A 16,314-nucleotide genomic window follows, 5' to 3' on the forward strand; every position below is an offset into this window, starting at 1 on the left:
TACCTTTATACTAAAGAGTATGACAAAGCAAGAGAATTTCTCGAAAAAGCGTTGCAAATTTACCAAAAATCACTAGGTCCTGAAGATGTTATGGTAGCTTTTACTTTTGATAACATTGGTAACTTGTATCTTGATACTAAAGAATATGAAAAAGCAATTGAATTTCACGAAAAAGCGTTGGAAATTGAGCAAAAATCACTAGGTCCTGAACATGTTGATGTAGCTAGGACTTTTTATAATCTTGGTAACGTTTACCAATGTACTAAAAAATATGAAAAAGCAAAAGAATTTCTCGAAAAAGCGTTGGAAATTGAACAAAAATCACTAGATCCTAAACATGTTGATGTAGCTACGATTTTGAACTCTCTTGGTCATGTGTATTATGACACCAACAAATATGCCAAAGCCAAAAAGTGTTATGAAAAAGCGTTGGAAATTCGACAAAAATCATATGGTCCAGAACATGTTGATGTAGCTTCGACTTTAAACAATCTTGGTAATGTGTACCTTTATACTAAAGAGTATGACAAAGCAAGAAAATTTCACGAAAAAGCGTTGAAAATTGAACAAAAATCACTAGGTCCTGAACATGTTGATGTAGCTGCGACTTTAAACAGTCTTGGTGTTGTGTACCATAATACAGAAGAATATGACAAATCAAAAGAATTTCTCGAAAATGCGTTGGAAATTCGACAAAAATCACTAGATCCTGAACATGTTGATGTAGCTAGGACTTTTTATGATCTTGGTAAGGTGTACCTTTATACTAAAGAATATGACAAAGCAAGAGAATTTCTCGAAAAAGCGTTGGAAATTTACCAAAAATCACTAGGTCCTGAAGATGTTATGGTAGCTTTTACTTTTGATAACATTGGTAAATTGTATCTTGATACTAAAGAATATGAAAAAGCAATTGAATTTCACGAAAAAGCGTTGGAAATTGAGCAAAAAGCACTAGATCCTGAAGATGTTGAGGTAGCTACGACTTTGTATTCTCTTGGTAATGTGTATTATGAGATCAACAAACATGCCAAAGCCAAAGAGTGCTATGAAAAGGCATTGGAAATTCGACAAAAATCACTTGGTCCAGAACATGTTGATGTAGCTGCAACTTTAAACAATCTTGGTAATGTGTACCATCGTACTAAAGAATATGACAAAGCAAGAGTATTTCACGAAAAAGCGCTGGAAATTCGACAAAAATCACTAGATCCCGAACATGTTGATGTAGCTACGACTTTGAACTCTCTTGGTAATGTGTATTATGAGACCAACAAATATGGCAAAGCCAAAGAGTGTTATGAAAAAGCGTTGGAATTTCAACAAAATTCACTTGGTCCAGAACATATTGATGTAGCTGCGACTTTAAACAATCTTGGTAATGTGTACTATCGTACTAAAGAATATGACAAAGCAAGAGAATTTCACGAAAAAGCGATGGATATTCGACCAAAATCACCAGATCCTGAACATGTTGATGTAGCTACGACTTTAAACTATATTGAAAATGTCAAAGCAAAAGAATTTTATGAAAGAGCGCTGGCAATTCAAAAAAAATCAGTTTCTTCGGATCATGTTGTTGTTACTGTACTATCGAAGAGTATTGGTATGTTATTTTTTAGTAGGATTTATCTTGAGTAATGATCCAATTATAGGCCGTTGTACCATCCTGAGCATATATTTAATTAAATTGTCTTATACATAGTCCATTTGTTCGCTATCTTTAAATTGATAAAAAAGATTTGTTTCTTAAAGTTTGATGCAAATCAAGAACAATGTAATGCACTTCAATATATTTCTAAGAGCAAAAATATTTTAAATTTCTTTTAACATATAGATAAAACTAAACTAAATTAAACTACTAAGGAACAACTAAAATTTGTTTTTGGTAAACTTTTCCTTGTTTTCTTTCTATCTTATGCTTTATTATGTAGTTTGAAATTTAGGGCTAGAAACTACTGAGAGCCTTTTCCTCCTAAATCTTTCTAAACTGATATACATAAATACAATTTGTTTGACTTTGCTCTTGTTTCAACTATTTTAATTTTTTGAAGTATCTGCTTTTTACTTAATATAAGCGTGTGCTTTAAAAAAATCTCAAGTACTCTATTTAAAGTTGTTTTTTCTTTTTACCGTAGGTACAACGCTGGGGCTTGTTATTTTTATTACAAATATATTTGGTTTGTTCTATATACGACGAGTTAAAAAATTTTCTACTAATTGCCTTTAATTACTGTTCGTAAAAATTAGAAAAATTAAAAAAACTTAAGTAAAAATTAGGGCACAAATAAAGTTCTACATTTTTTAGTTTTTACTTTGAATACTTTAGGAAAAATACCAGAATTAAAATACTTGAATTTTAAAAACTTTCGTTATTTCTTTAAAATCCTAGATTGATATATATCTTTGTTCTTGGAAAGAGCATGTAGCTAAATTCTAATAATTTAATTGAAGAATTGATTCTTGGTTTTTTCTTTTTATTTAATTTAGTAAACTTTATAAACTCCACTTAACTCGGTCTTCACCTATAAACAAATTTATTATAAAAAGCAACTTTCTATTTTACGCCATGGTTCACTTTCTCTACTTTTATATTTTTTTCAAAGAAATAAAGTCTGATGATACTGCTGATGCTAAATCCCCTTCAAATTTACACGTTCATACGGAAAAAATAGAAGGTATGTTTATTATATTAGAAGACAAATTTAGATTCTTTATTAGATAAACTCTTCAGTAGTCAGAAAAAGTAGAAATCGTGAAAATACTTGGAATCTAGATCAAGTTGATTCCATTGATTCTTCAATTATTCTTTAACTTTTGGTTATAAATTTTGTTCATTGTTATAAAACTAAGCGGTTAAAACATTTTGCAATCACAGATAACGCGAAACGCTACAAATTTTGGTGTTATTTTTAGGTTGTAGTATTTCAAATAACACATGTTACTTTTGTGACATTAAAATAGTTTACAAAACCAGCATTGTTATAACAAATTTTATACGCAATACCTTCAAACTAAAGCACATCCGGGTGTCTCACTATATTCCTTTCCAAAAATTGTACAATTCTCTAGGGGAAAATTTGGAAGAAAAAAACGAAAATTAATTAAATTGTATTCTTCATTGACAATTTTAATATCACAACTATTTAAAATCAAATTTGAGAATAATCAATTTGACTACATAGATAACCTATTCCACAAAAAACTCTTAGCTTAAACCAAGTTGTTTACTGCATAAAGTAAGATTCAAAGCTTAGAACATGTTTAAGTTACATTCTTTATGCGGCAATTTTTTTCTTTACGCACAATATCAAACGTATAACAAATTAAAAAACAATATAAAAACTTAGAAGACATGAAGCTTAGGAGAAAAATACTTTCGTTCATAATTTTGACAATAAACACTGGCATGACAACATTTACGATTGAAACAATTTAGTTCAACCAACTTTTTCATATCTGCATTAGGTTGCACTATTTTTACGTGTTAAATATTTAATCTCCTTGCATGCAGTTAATTTAAAAACTGAACAAATTTTCTTAAGGCAAAATTTGACTATACTTCTTTCTTGCCATGAGTGAGAAACGAAGGAGTAGCTTGAACAGAATACAAATTCAACATGCAATATTTAACGCAAACCATATACGGAGATGCACGGGTGTTATTGTTGTTGTATTACATAGATATATGAAAAGGCATGTTATGCCTTCGCTAATCATGATGACGAGTAGAATTAAAATCTATAACTTCAACTATAACTTTTTGTAGAAATTGTTATAGTATGGAACCTATTGTAAAAAGCATATTATTGCATTATTTAGTAAACACGTAAATGAAAATAAATGAAGAGATGATCTTCGCACTTTGCTGGACAATTTAAGCAATTGTCTCATGAACCTGAAAAATTCAGGTGACTCAACGGAATGACTCAGGTGACTCAAGATCCCGTTGAGTCACCTGAATTTTTCAGGTTCATGAGACAATTGCTTATATTGTCCAGCAAAGTGCAAAGATCATATATTCATTTAGTTTAAAACACCGCACTGCATGTAACATTCTTTCATACGTAAATAAAAACTTAGCCAAATTAACAAATAATTTCTTGTGCGGATACACGCACCGACCAAGTGTGTTTTACTTTGTTTCCAGAAGTGAATACGTTTTTCCTGATTTGGTACCAGTTCTCTATAAAACTTAGAAGTGGTTTAGCATCTTTGCCCCTATATAAAGAAAGAGGAACATAACCAGTTTATGTGTATGTTGTTTCTGTTAGAGTTCTGACGTTAGGGTTACTAAATTCCGCAGTCAGTACCTTTCTAACATCGCATATTACTTTACATTTGGCAAAGCTGGCTTAATTTCTGTCTTTTCACGTAGATTCTTTTCCATTTAGCAAAATATATGCATTATAAGATTCCCTCTAAGAAGAGGCGTAGCTAGAACGTTAATTTTGGGTGCATATTCATATATTCCGTTGTGCCCTACTGTTTTCTTTTAAAAGGGAATTGAATTTTAATAGAAATCAGAATGGCACAACTTAATATATGATTATACTCCCTCCCTAACTTAATTAACGTTCTAGTTACGCCTTTGCCTTTACGATTCCATAATGATATCTTTTCCTATCGTTGAGATATTGTAACGTTCTATATTTGCCTTGAAAATAGAGAAAAAAGTTGTCCTTATTTTTTTACGGGCTGTGTTACTTTGGATTAGATTTGTAGAACGAGACATTCCTTTGTTGGATAAATGCTACCAAACAGCCTATGCACAACTTCTCAGCCTTGGTGATTTTAAATATTTTTACTGTCCATTAGATTCATTTTCAAATCTCGCACTTAGTCCAGTGAGTACGACACTGTAGTAATTACTGCATTTGAGTTTCTATGTGAAATCAGGCATAAAACTCAACATTCTGTAACAACGACTCAACTGTATTTTACAATCATGACCAGGCAGTGTTATATAAGCATTAAATTTCCAATCCATTTCTTAATGTTGTTGTTTTTCAATTTTCAAACACTATATAGTAAAATTGACAATAAATGAGACCTGGGATGCTAGGTAATTTTCCTAATAATCCTTCTTCAACCTCCGGTTTGCAGACCTTGTTTAACGCTATTAGGTTTTTGGAATGCTTTGCAAAAATAGTGGCTTTTATAAAATAGGGAGATTGCCATGGATGATGAGTTTTCCATTGGGTTAATTCTAAATACAGGTTGCTGACAAATCAAATTGCTGTACAATAATTTTTATATAGTCAAGTGGTTCTAAGAAATGGAAAAAGGAAACAGCAAATATTTTGCAAGGAGTTCATATCTTGTTCCAAAACATTTTATTGTTTAAACGACTGTAGCACTATAGCACACCAAGTCAAGTGTAGTAAATATGTGAAAAGTATAAGTTTCCCTGTAACACTTGTGCTTTCATGCAAACACTCTGCATTTTTGTTTTCCTATATCATTCAAATACTTTTATGAAATATGACATCGTTATGTGCATTTATTTACACACCATCAATTGTAATAAGTATATTTCATACACATTGGTATGCTTAACATTGGAGGGGCATGTATTTCTTAATGTAGTATGATTAGAATATGTTTAGTTGTGTGATGAAATTATCAATACGAAGAGTTAAAAGACTCTACAGAGAACAGACAGGAGTAAAGGCCTGTTCTTTAAAGAGCTAAGGAGATTTTCTCGCTGGAAAATCTATAATGCACTTAATGCAAACATGAATAATTATTTACATCATCAAAGCTATAGAGTCAAATCTTAGAGCATGTGCGCCTTGCCGTCTTTATGTTAAAATATTTTTTGTTAACTCGCAAGCATTATTAAAAATGCAAAAATTAAACATTATGTAAAAACTCAAGAGATATAAATCTTGGGGACGAAATATTTCGGTGCATAATTTTGACCCTAAAATCACAAAAAACAGGGATGACAACATTGCCATGTGAAGCAATTTATTTTACCAACTTTCCCATCTATGTACTAGGTTGCACTTTATGTTTTATATGCGTGAATTGTGTAAAGGTTATTGATGTTAATTTGAAAACTGAACGAGAATTCTATTTTAAGTCATAAGTTAATTTAATTCTTTCTTGTTATGAGTCAGAAACGAAACGGCCATGGGCCAAGTTCGAAAATTGTACATTTTTTCAAGCGTCCATCGAAGAACCAAAATATATTTAACCATCATGTTGCTCTAGTAGTACTTATCAACTTGATGATGTATGTCAATTGTTTAACTTGCGCATAAAAGAGAAAAATCGATTATTTTATCTTGAATATATGATCAGATCAGCGAAAGGTGAAATCATTGTTATGTTTTCACGTCTTCAACGTAAATAGAGTCTTTCTCTCAACCAATTAGGTAGCGTTAGGGTGAAAAGTATTTCACTACACTTAATAAACATTGGTGAATAACAAAGCTTGCTGAAGTTGCTCACTCGGATGAAGAGTTTTTTGCGTTATGCATATCAAAATTAGTGCTAACTAAAAATTAACATCATTTGCACTTGGCTCCTTGGTCTTTATTTACTTTTTATACTTTTAAATGAAGAAAACTTCCATGTATAATAAGGCGAAATGACGTTGGAATCCGCCTTAAATTCTGGGGATGATTTACGACCTTTACGTTGACAATTTGTCTTTCGCTGAAAATTTTTGCTCTTCAGAGTTCTTGTTTTGTACTAATATCGGCGCTCTGCAAATTCTATTACGATTGTTGAATCGGTTTTGCATTGTTCAAATGCTAAGATGAGAACAGAACTGGCAAACAGGCAAGAGAGAGAGAAAAACAAAACGATCGACATATTTTAATTTTTACTTTCCCACTCGAACTTTTCTAAATATCCCATTACGTTTTGCGTCCATTTCACACTCCATACTAGTATCTTCCCTCATACTTTATATAGTATTTTACTATACATATATATCATGTTATTCACACCTTACTGTAATCTAACACTTATAACTACACTTCTAATATATAAATCTAAACGCACACTTGATAATTTTAGTTACCTGTCTGATGATGTCTTGTATAAAGACGTTACATATAATAAATAATTTCTTTAAAAAAATTGCTTTATTTCGAATTTTATGTTGTGCAATCATAAGTGTTAGCTGATAATTTATAACTACGTACCGTATGCAGTTTAAATGATGCAAAAAATTACGAATAAATTTTACCGTAGCAAAACGCACTTTGATAAAACTTCCAATGTAGATCACACAAATTTGGTTCTAGCATTTTGGCACATCACTACTGAAAGCACTATTATATTGTCATCCATAGTTGTACTAAAATCCACATGACACACATTTGAGGTATTTTAAAAAATCTCATGCTATGTATATCTATAAAGTTTATGTAGGATGTCCAACATTTTCTTCCAAAGTAAAAAGTGCTATTAACTTGCTTTTAAATGTGCATTTTTTTGCAGAAATTAAGCAAATTCTGCTAGAGATTGCCCAAAAAGTTCCTGATAAATGGAAGAATTTGGCAATATTTCTGAATGTCAGAGATGCGACACTAAAAGAAATTGAACTAAATCATGATGACGTGATCTGGCAAGGGTTTGAAATGCTAAAGTTTTGGTTTGAATCACGAAAAAATGAGCAGTTGTGGTACGAAGAACTTGCTGCTGCTCTTCGCAAAATCGAGAAAAATAATTTGGCTGAAAGCGTTCTTCATACAGGTAAAAATGTTGCTAAATATTGTTAAACTGAAATAAAAAAGTCATTTATCCATTTTTTATAATCGCCATTTTCATGTAAAACTCAGAAGCCAACATTGGATTTGTTATATTGATTTTCACTTTAATAATATACATGAAAAAACTTCTCAGTTCTCATTGGTTAATTAAGAGCATTGAAATTTATTGTGAATACCAGAGGAAAAAAATAAGAAATGCAGTGCAAATTTTTAAAAAAAAATTTGCTCCTAATTGGTTAATCAAAGAAAGAAGTGATCTAAGAGCCAATCAAAATAAAACATTTCAAAGGCGTGAAAGTTAAATTAAAGTAACCAAAGTAAATGCAATGGCTGGCGCAAGTTTAAATAAATTTTCTTTAGTGAACGAGCTTACAATTCACTGTTTGCAAGACGTGTTTGGAAAAAAATATGAGCACTGCCAAAATAGTTACCTTGTTCTAGCTGCGTGTGTTAAAGCTATGGTCAGTAGCGTAACTAGAACGTTAATTGGGGGGCGGGGGGGGGGCATATTGATACTCATAGGAACGTGGTGGCCACGTTAGGATGAATGTTGGGATGTAACGTATTTTCAACCTAAACACGACGGTTATACAACGCTCATACAACGTTTATCCGACGTTCATACAACATATATCAGACGTTCATACAACATATATCAGACGTTCATACAACATATATCAGACGTTCATACAACATATATCAGACGTTCGTACAATGTTTACCTGACGTTTATCCGACGTCCATTTAACATACAATTAATGATGCATTATTTGTAAAGTCATAAAACAGCCTTTCCAATGATACGAACTAAAGTTTGATTTCCATATTATCAACTTTTAATTCATCTATTTTGCTGTGCGTATTTTAATATACATATTTACAAAAATGCTAATTAGGCCGATTCCAATAAGTTGCCTTTTTGGACCTGCAAGAAAATAACATATATTATTATTAGAAAATGGTAGTCTATATATCATTTTTATATGTCTTACCACCTACAACAACATTGACATATTTGTCTGTAAGAGATGCCATTTAAATGAAAAACTGAATCATCTGCTGTATGTATATCTTCTTAATTTAATTTATATAAACATATGGATCAAAGTATTTTTTAGTTTTATTCACTTAAAGCAATCGAATAAATCTACTTATATGAATGCCACCACGTACGTACGTCGAATATACGAAATTATCTCGCGCTACAACGTCATCTCATACATACGAGAAACAAAACAAGTGAACAAAACTTTAATCGTTACGGCACCTTTTTCACATTTAAGCAACACTTGCTTTTTTATATAAATAATGAAACAATTATTGAATTGGGTTTTCACGTAATATAAAGAATTATCAAGGCATCAATGTGTTCTATCTGCCTCAGCATTGGTAGATTGAACAAACCTTGGCCTTCATAAGTCTTAATTCATATACTATTTCATTCAATAATTGTTTAATATCACGTTAAGCAAATTGTATATAATAAATCTAATTATGCCGTTTGAATTAAAAAAATTCAAAACTTGTAGAAATCTAATACCTGCACTAAAATGAAAGTTTTTAAAAGTACGCATTATGTATATGTGTCCATTCCATTTTGCTTTACTTATAATTGAAGGACAATGAAATACACATGCTCACTTTCTTTAAGTGCACATGCCAATAATGTTATTGTGTATTTTTCTCAACTTACACAGACAAGAAAATACAAATATGTTAACTATGAGATTACAGAGTAAAATAAGTTGAGTTCTCCCTGTCTAAGTTGAGAAAATCAAACAAAGAAAATATGTCATCTATGTACTTTACCCAGCAATCTATAATAATGACATGCTACCTTAAATCTGGAACCACCTTGCTTACATGGAGTATATTTTAAAAATTCGGCAATTTGCACTTCAATGTTGGCCTCACTGCATACTTTATGAGCTCTGAGTTAGGCTTCTAACAAGTGAAACGAAACAGAAATGACATACTTTTAATAAATTGCATAGATATAACACTAAATCATTTTCGTAAGCTGAATGATAAACAACAATTCATTATAGTGACATATGCAAAACAGTTTAATGTAATAGCTATTAAAACTTGCAAAAATATTCCTGATGACAAGGAGCAACATAAATGGCTGATTTTTCATTCATGAACGAGAAAAAAGAGACACAACATGGTACTGCTGCATCAATCATTATCGCTTAATTAGTAGTATACAGAGCGTCGTTTCTGGCCCACCTCACACCTTGAGACCTATTATACGTAAATCTAAGCGCCCCAGCCCTAGCTTGCGTAGGTATGCTTGCATAATTACAGCAAATGTCAACCCCAGGACAACGGCAGGATCCAAAGACGGCCGGACCACCCCCCGCGCCAGGGCGGCCGGCCGTCGGGGGCTATTATTTAGACAAATATTCTCTCATAGAGTATATGTCTTGACACATTATCATGAGGCAGGGCAAGAATAAGTGTGCGTGGTTTTTACCCGGAAAGTTCACCACATGTGGGCGAAGCTCCATAGGGGCATACTGTGGACTTCATATGAGGCGGTTAAGGGAAGGCGGGCGACTTCCACAACCATGTCGTAAGTGTGGAGTCGGACCACAGGCAGAAACTATCCTTTGTCAAGCCTGCGGTGCGGATAGGGTGCATCATTAGCTCGTTTATAAACAGAAACAAGCAAGAAAGATATTTGCTAGAGTACTCGCCGAATTAACTTCGACATTTAAAATTAACTTCGACATTTTGAATTAATTTCGATTTAGAGATTTATCTCACGTAGAGTATACCGTTTATGCGGAGAAACAAGCAAGAAAGAAATTTGCTAGAGTACTCGCCGAATTAACTTCGACATTTTGAATTAATTTCGATTTAGAGATTTATCTCGCGGAGGGTATAGAACTAAAATTTGCGACACTTGAGATGGAAGGTGTTGTTAAGGATCTTATATAATTATATAAGCAAGGTGTGATCAGCGGAGACGCGCTGCACGACTCTATTGAGGCTCTTCAAACGCCTACGCCAAGAAATGTCACTCCGCCTATCCACAAACCGCGCAAGCGCAGGCCTATCCCCAAACCGCGCAAGAGCAAGCCTATCCCCAAACCACACAAGAGCAAGCCCGCCGAGCCTACCGATGATGAACTTCTGGCTGGAATTAAACCACAACACCCCACAAGGGCTCCTCCCCCACCACCTACGGAACTTAAGTGGGATGAAACGAAGGCCTTCAGCTATCAACTGAGAGCCTGGAAAATGCAGGTGCTGAAGGGACACCCTTCCGAACGCGATTTGATGGCTTTCTCAAAAACGTCCAGCCTCACATCAAACGCAAACTCATCGAGGAGCTATTAGCTCTACGAGGAGTTAAGTTGCAGTTGACTGTAGAGGATAAGCTTCGGAAGGATGAAGCAAATGGTACTGAAGTGCTCCAAGCACCAGTGTTCCGGACAAAGCAGATCACGCTGCTACAGGCGCATGAGATTCTGCAAGCCCTACATGATGCCTTCCCAACAATCCTGGAGAGATTAGAAAAGTACACTAGGGAAGGATCTGGGTGGATAGTGGATCGTGTTAAACACTCTGGCTTGACATTGCTCACTATCAGCCTTTACGTGGAGGCTCATACCTTCCTCTCCCCACCACGGTCAAGAATAAGAAGGCGATCATCAACGTGAAAAACAAAGACGACGACTGCCTCCGCTAGTCTCTAAGGGCTGCGCTATTTCCCGCAGCTAAACACCCGCAACAGCCGGGAAAGTATCCCACTGAAGAGGGCCTTGACTTTGCGGGAGCGAGCGCACCCACACCGTTATCCCAGCTCGAACGAGTAGAGCGTCAGAACGACCTTGCTATCAATGTGTACGGTTGGGAAGGTGGCGTCGTTCCTTGCCGTCTGAGCAAAGTAGAGGGAGCTCGCAAGACTGTGAATCTCTTCCTCGTCTCAGTTTCGAAAAATCCTAAGAAACACCCCTACACTTGGATTAAGAACTTCGACCGCCTTCTCAACCAGAGTGGCCACCATCAGCAGCACTTCTGTGAGCGTTGCCTTCACGGCTTCACCAAGCAGGATTTGCTGGAAGAGCATAATCCTGAATGTCGAGGCATCAACCAGGCCGCGGTTGCCATCAGAATGCCAACTCCCGGAAAAAAACCCGACAAAATCCGCTTTGAGAACTACCACAAGCAGCTCAAAGCGCCCTTCATAATCTACGCCGACTTCGAGAGTCTGGTTTGCAAAATCGAGGGCCCCGCGCTTAACCCTAAAAGAGCGGCACCCAGCAAACATCCAGGCACGAGCCATGCGGCTACTCGTACATAGTCGTCCGTTTCGACGGGGAAACGCAGCCACCGCGGCTTTACCGAGGACCTGACGCGGCTAAGCATTTCTTGGAAGCGCTCCAAGAATAAGAGCGCAAGATCAAGACGGTGTTGGCTAACCCCGAGCCTATGCACATGACAGGAAAGGACTGGGAGCTACAAGAAAGCCACAAATTGCCACGTCTGCAGCAAGCCCCTCAAAGGAGATTCCGTGCGAGACCACTGCCACATTACTGGCAAGTACCGAGGTGCAGCCCACAATGAGTGCAACCTGAAGTTGCGGCTCAGCCCGAAGACGACAATCATACCGGTTGTCTTCCACAACCTGCGGGACTACGACAGACATCTCATAAGGCAGACTATCGCAGAGACTGAAGGGGAGGTCACCTGCATTCCCAACAACGCCAAGAAGTATATCTCGCCCGCTGCCGACAGGCGCGTTCGAGTGGGTCGCCAAAGAGGATGCAAAAGCGACCCTGAACCAGCCTGTACATGCAGAGTAGGGCTAAATTCTCGAAGTCGACCTGGAATACCTAGAATAGCTGCACGACAAGCACAATGCATATCCGTTAGCGCCAGAACGCCTAAAGTTCTACAACGCTTGGATGTCGGATTACCAGCAAAATCTCCTCAAACAGATGTTTGGGGGTGCGTCTCACGAGGTCGAGAAGCTGGTCCCCAATCTGCGCGACAAGACCCAATAAGTCCTGCATTATCGGAATCTGCAGCTCTATCTGCGGCTTGGCATGCGCCTGAAAAAGATCCACAGGTCACTCCGCTTCGATCAAAGCCCTTGGATGGAGCCCTACATCCGGAAAAACACCGAACTCCAGAAGAAGGCAAAGAGTGACTTTGAAGTCAACCTCTACAAGCTGCTGAACAACAGCGTCTTCGGCAAGATGATGGAGAACCTCCGAAAGCGTGTCGATGTGAAGCTGCTCCGGCTAAGCGAGACCGAGAGACTCCGCAAACTTATCGCCAATCCGACATTCAATCGGCATCTCATCTATGGCGATGCGGGAGACCTCGCAGCCGTTCACATGAATAAAAGCAGTCTGCTGCTCAACAGGCCGGTCTTCGTGGGCATGAGCATTCTCGACCTCTCGAAGCATCTGTTGTACGACTGGTACTACAACCATCTCAAGGTGCAATACTGGTCGTCAGCAGAGCTCCTCTACACCGACACCGACAGCCTTGTGCTGGAGATCCAGACTGAGGACGTGTACGCCGACATGAGACTCAACGCTGGTCAGTACGACACCAGCAACTATCCCAAAGACCATCCGCTGTTCAGCACAGCCAACAAGAATGTGCTGGGGAAAATAAAGGACGAGTGCGCTCGGGCGCCTATCTCTGAGTTTGTAGAGCTCAGGCCCAAGATGTACTCTATCCTGAAAGCCGATGGTTTGGAGGAGAGCCAAGCCAAAGGTGTTAAAAAGGCCGTTGTGAAAAAGCATATCAGCCATGCCCAGTACAAAGAGGCGCTCTTCGAAGCAAAGCGCTTCCGCCACGGTATGGATATGCTGCGCAGTCGCGGGCATCAGATCTTCGGCGAGCATGTCAATGAGGAATGCCGCCCTTTTCCTGGCCGCAATGAGCAATGCCGCGCACGGTAGGTTCTTTTTCCCCATGTCGACAAACGCTTCCCGAGACATTGCTCTCCATCCCTCCCGCGAGACATCGGCAATATTGCCGAACTCCAGAAGTTGAAAACTTCTCATTCGCAGACCTTCACCCCTAAGATCGTGGCGAGCCGCTGCAGCAACACCATGGCAGGCAACCCGAAGCTCCTCCGGAAGACGCATCATTAGCTTGAGATGTTGCTCATATTATCTTTTGGCACATTAAATCTCTGATTAAAATTAATTAATATCAACGGTTCTTAGATCCAGAAAGATCGGATACCCTTTGGAAATGTGCTCTCCAGGGTTGAATTTCAACCAAAAGGACACCTCATTAACTTGTTGGTAGGGGCGTAGACGCTGCAAGTCGGGCTTAGCAAACACATAATTGTTAATGCCGTCGAGTGTCTGCACGAGAAAGGTCTTGAGGACTAGGCTGTCAGAGTTATCCTCATACTCCACAGCGGGGTAGATCAGATCCGTGTAAAGGAGGACTGCCCGCCGAACTGCGCTCGGGTCTACTGCATAAGGAAGGTTTTTCACGATTCCGGAGGAGCCACCTACGGCATCCCACGATTTAATTGCCGCAATCTCGCATAAGCCGAGGATGAGGGAGGGGCTATCTTTCTTCATCTTCAAGGTCTTACCAGCCGGCACCCTGACCTGAACTCGGCTCTGAGCCCGCACGTAGCTGAAGACTATACCGTCATGATCGGCGTTGGCCAGAGTCTGGTTTATAACTTTGATGAGGTGCCCGACCTCTGTGTATGTCCCCGTGAGGATGCTGAGCGTGGTCTCGCTGTCACTAATAACAACGTACAGCTTGTTGCTTTCAGGCCCGACATTCAGATAATGGAGCTCAAACTGGGCACTTTCGAAAAATATCGCCTTTCCCATAGTGTTCAGGTCCTTAACCCACATCGTAAAGTTGTGCTCGAGGACGCTGCGGCTGACCGCCGGCGAGTTATTCACCGCGGATAGGACTACGCTTGTTGCTGCTGCCATGTTAAACATGACCCAACAACCCTCTTACATCCAACTGGAGGTACAAGCAACTGACGCATTTACCAAAGGTGAACCATGGCGATGACTTTTGACACATCCCAAATCTCCGAGCCCTTCCGTGGTCTGCTGTCACCTGTGAAGGTAGTCCAGGATGCCATCGAGGAGAGGACTGAAAATAAGGTCTCCCTGCTTGAGGGGCGAGCTAGTGTCACTCTCTATCCGGACATTCCAAGTCTCTGGACTGGGATAGACATCAGCTCGGAAAACAACTTTATGGCGCTTTCGGAATCCTATTTCATCGTCAAGATGCGGTACGCGGTAAAAGACAATCGCAACCACCCAAACACGGGCGATTACCCCGATTGGATCACTCCCACGAGCCCAGCCTATAGTTGGGTAAAAAACATTCGTGTGGGACTCAATCAGCAAGAGGTCACGCAGAGTGGCGTCGTGGCTTATATGCAACCGTTTCAGCACATCTGAGTCTTATAGAGAGCTCGACCGGGAAGTTGCAATACGCGGATAGTGACTTATTCGGCTTACAGAAGCTGGATACCAAGAGGGCTTTGAAAGCTCTCCCCTTGCAGACCTACACATATGGAGTAGACCGTCGCGTTGGCTATGCCTTTGCGACAAACACAGTAGGCGAAATCGGAAACCCTGACTTTGCTGCCGATCATACCTTAAAAGGGTGCCTGGTGTCCAGCCCTCTTAAACCGAAGCCTTCTCGAATACGGTGCAAGAAATTATTGTCCGTGTTCTCAGCGGGAACTTTCTGTATAAGTTTCGCCCATTCCTCCCTCTCTTATCCAGTGGGGATAGTTGGCTGCCTCCGGGCACACAGGTGAAGATTCGGGTCGACCTCCCCAAAAGGCGATCTCAGTCGCAACATGATCATTTCTAACACAGGGGTCGGTGCGGACAATGCAGACGCTACCGGCAGAATACGTATACATCTGCTGGAGCTCGACTTTGTCTACCCACCTATTGCATGAAAAAAGACTACAGCCACCAGGTCTCGATCGCTAAGGAGCTGTATTTCCACACCTTGTGCCCCAGGGTATTTCAGAAGTCTTTGAACGATGACGCTGGCATTCTCGCGCTCCTAAACAATGCCTCGATCCCCAGGAAGATGATTCTCTTCTTCAACGACTCGAGGCTCGGAGACGCACCAGGACTTAATCCAAATGCCGCCGCCGACTCCAGTAACAGATTAGCTATGATCCACGCCAACTTAAGCCAGCTCTGCATCATCGTGAACGTGCAGAACCTCTTTGATCACCCTCTGAAGTTCTCGTGGCAGTGCAGCACGGGCGAAGCTAACCAAACAGGAGCCACTTACTTCTACGACCACAGTAAAAGTTCTTACCTGAGGGGCTAAAACTTGGTCCAATTGTTCTTCAGAAGGAGGTACGGCACGGAAGTGCCCATCACGGCCGAGGACTATTGCAACAACTGGTTCATGATCCCGATCAATCTCAATCTGGACCCTGTCACAGACAACGCAAAAGCACGAGGCAATCTCACAATCGAATATCATTTCACGGCAGTGGCGGACAGTCCTATTGCGCTCCCCTCCGACACCACCACGTCAATCAAAGTGAACTTTCTGTGCCTCGATCAGTATGTGTACACGATGTCGA

At 38.9% G+C, this 16,314-nt stretch overlaps 1 protein-coding gene and 1 long non-coding RNA gene across 2 annotated transcripts in view; one reads left to right on the forward strand and one right to left on the reverse strand.

The window, feature by feature from the left end:
• Positions 1-16,314, forward strand: part of LOC124455865 — a 30,541-nt gene continuing 14,227 nt past the window's right edge. The window contains exons 1-4 of the mRNA XM_047006479.1: positions 1-832; positions 1,463-1,606; positions 2,607-2,678; positions 7,459-7,713. Coding sequence (XP_046862435.1) covers positions 91-832; positions 1,463-1,606; positions 2,607-2,678; positions 7,459-7,713 — 1,213 coding nt within the window. The 5' untranslated portion in view covers positions 1-90. The remainder of the gene's footprint in view (positions 833-1,462; positions 1,607-2,606; positions 2,679-7,458; positions 7,714-16,314) is intronic.
• Positions 8,562-8,853, reverse strand: LOC124455554. The gene is made up of 2 exons (XR_006951899.1): positions 8,723-8,853; positions 8,562-8,655 (listed from the first exon to the last, which is right to left on the reverse strand). It is a non-coding gene; the product is annotated as an uncharacterized LOC124455554 (long non-coding RNA).

This window comes from Xenia sp. Carnegie-2017, unplaced genomic scaffold, assembly GCF_021976095.1.
Source record: "Xenia sp. Carnegie-2017 unplaced genomic scaffold, XeniaSp_v1 HiC_scaffold_4, whole genome shotgun sequence".
NCBI lineage: Eukaryota > Metazoa > Cnidaria > Anthozoa > Malacalcyonacea > Xeniidae > Xenia > Xenia sp. Carnegie-2017.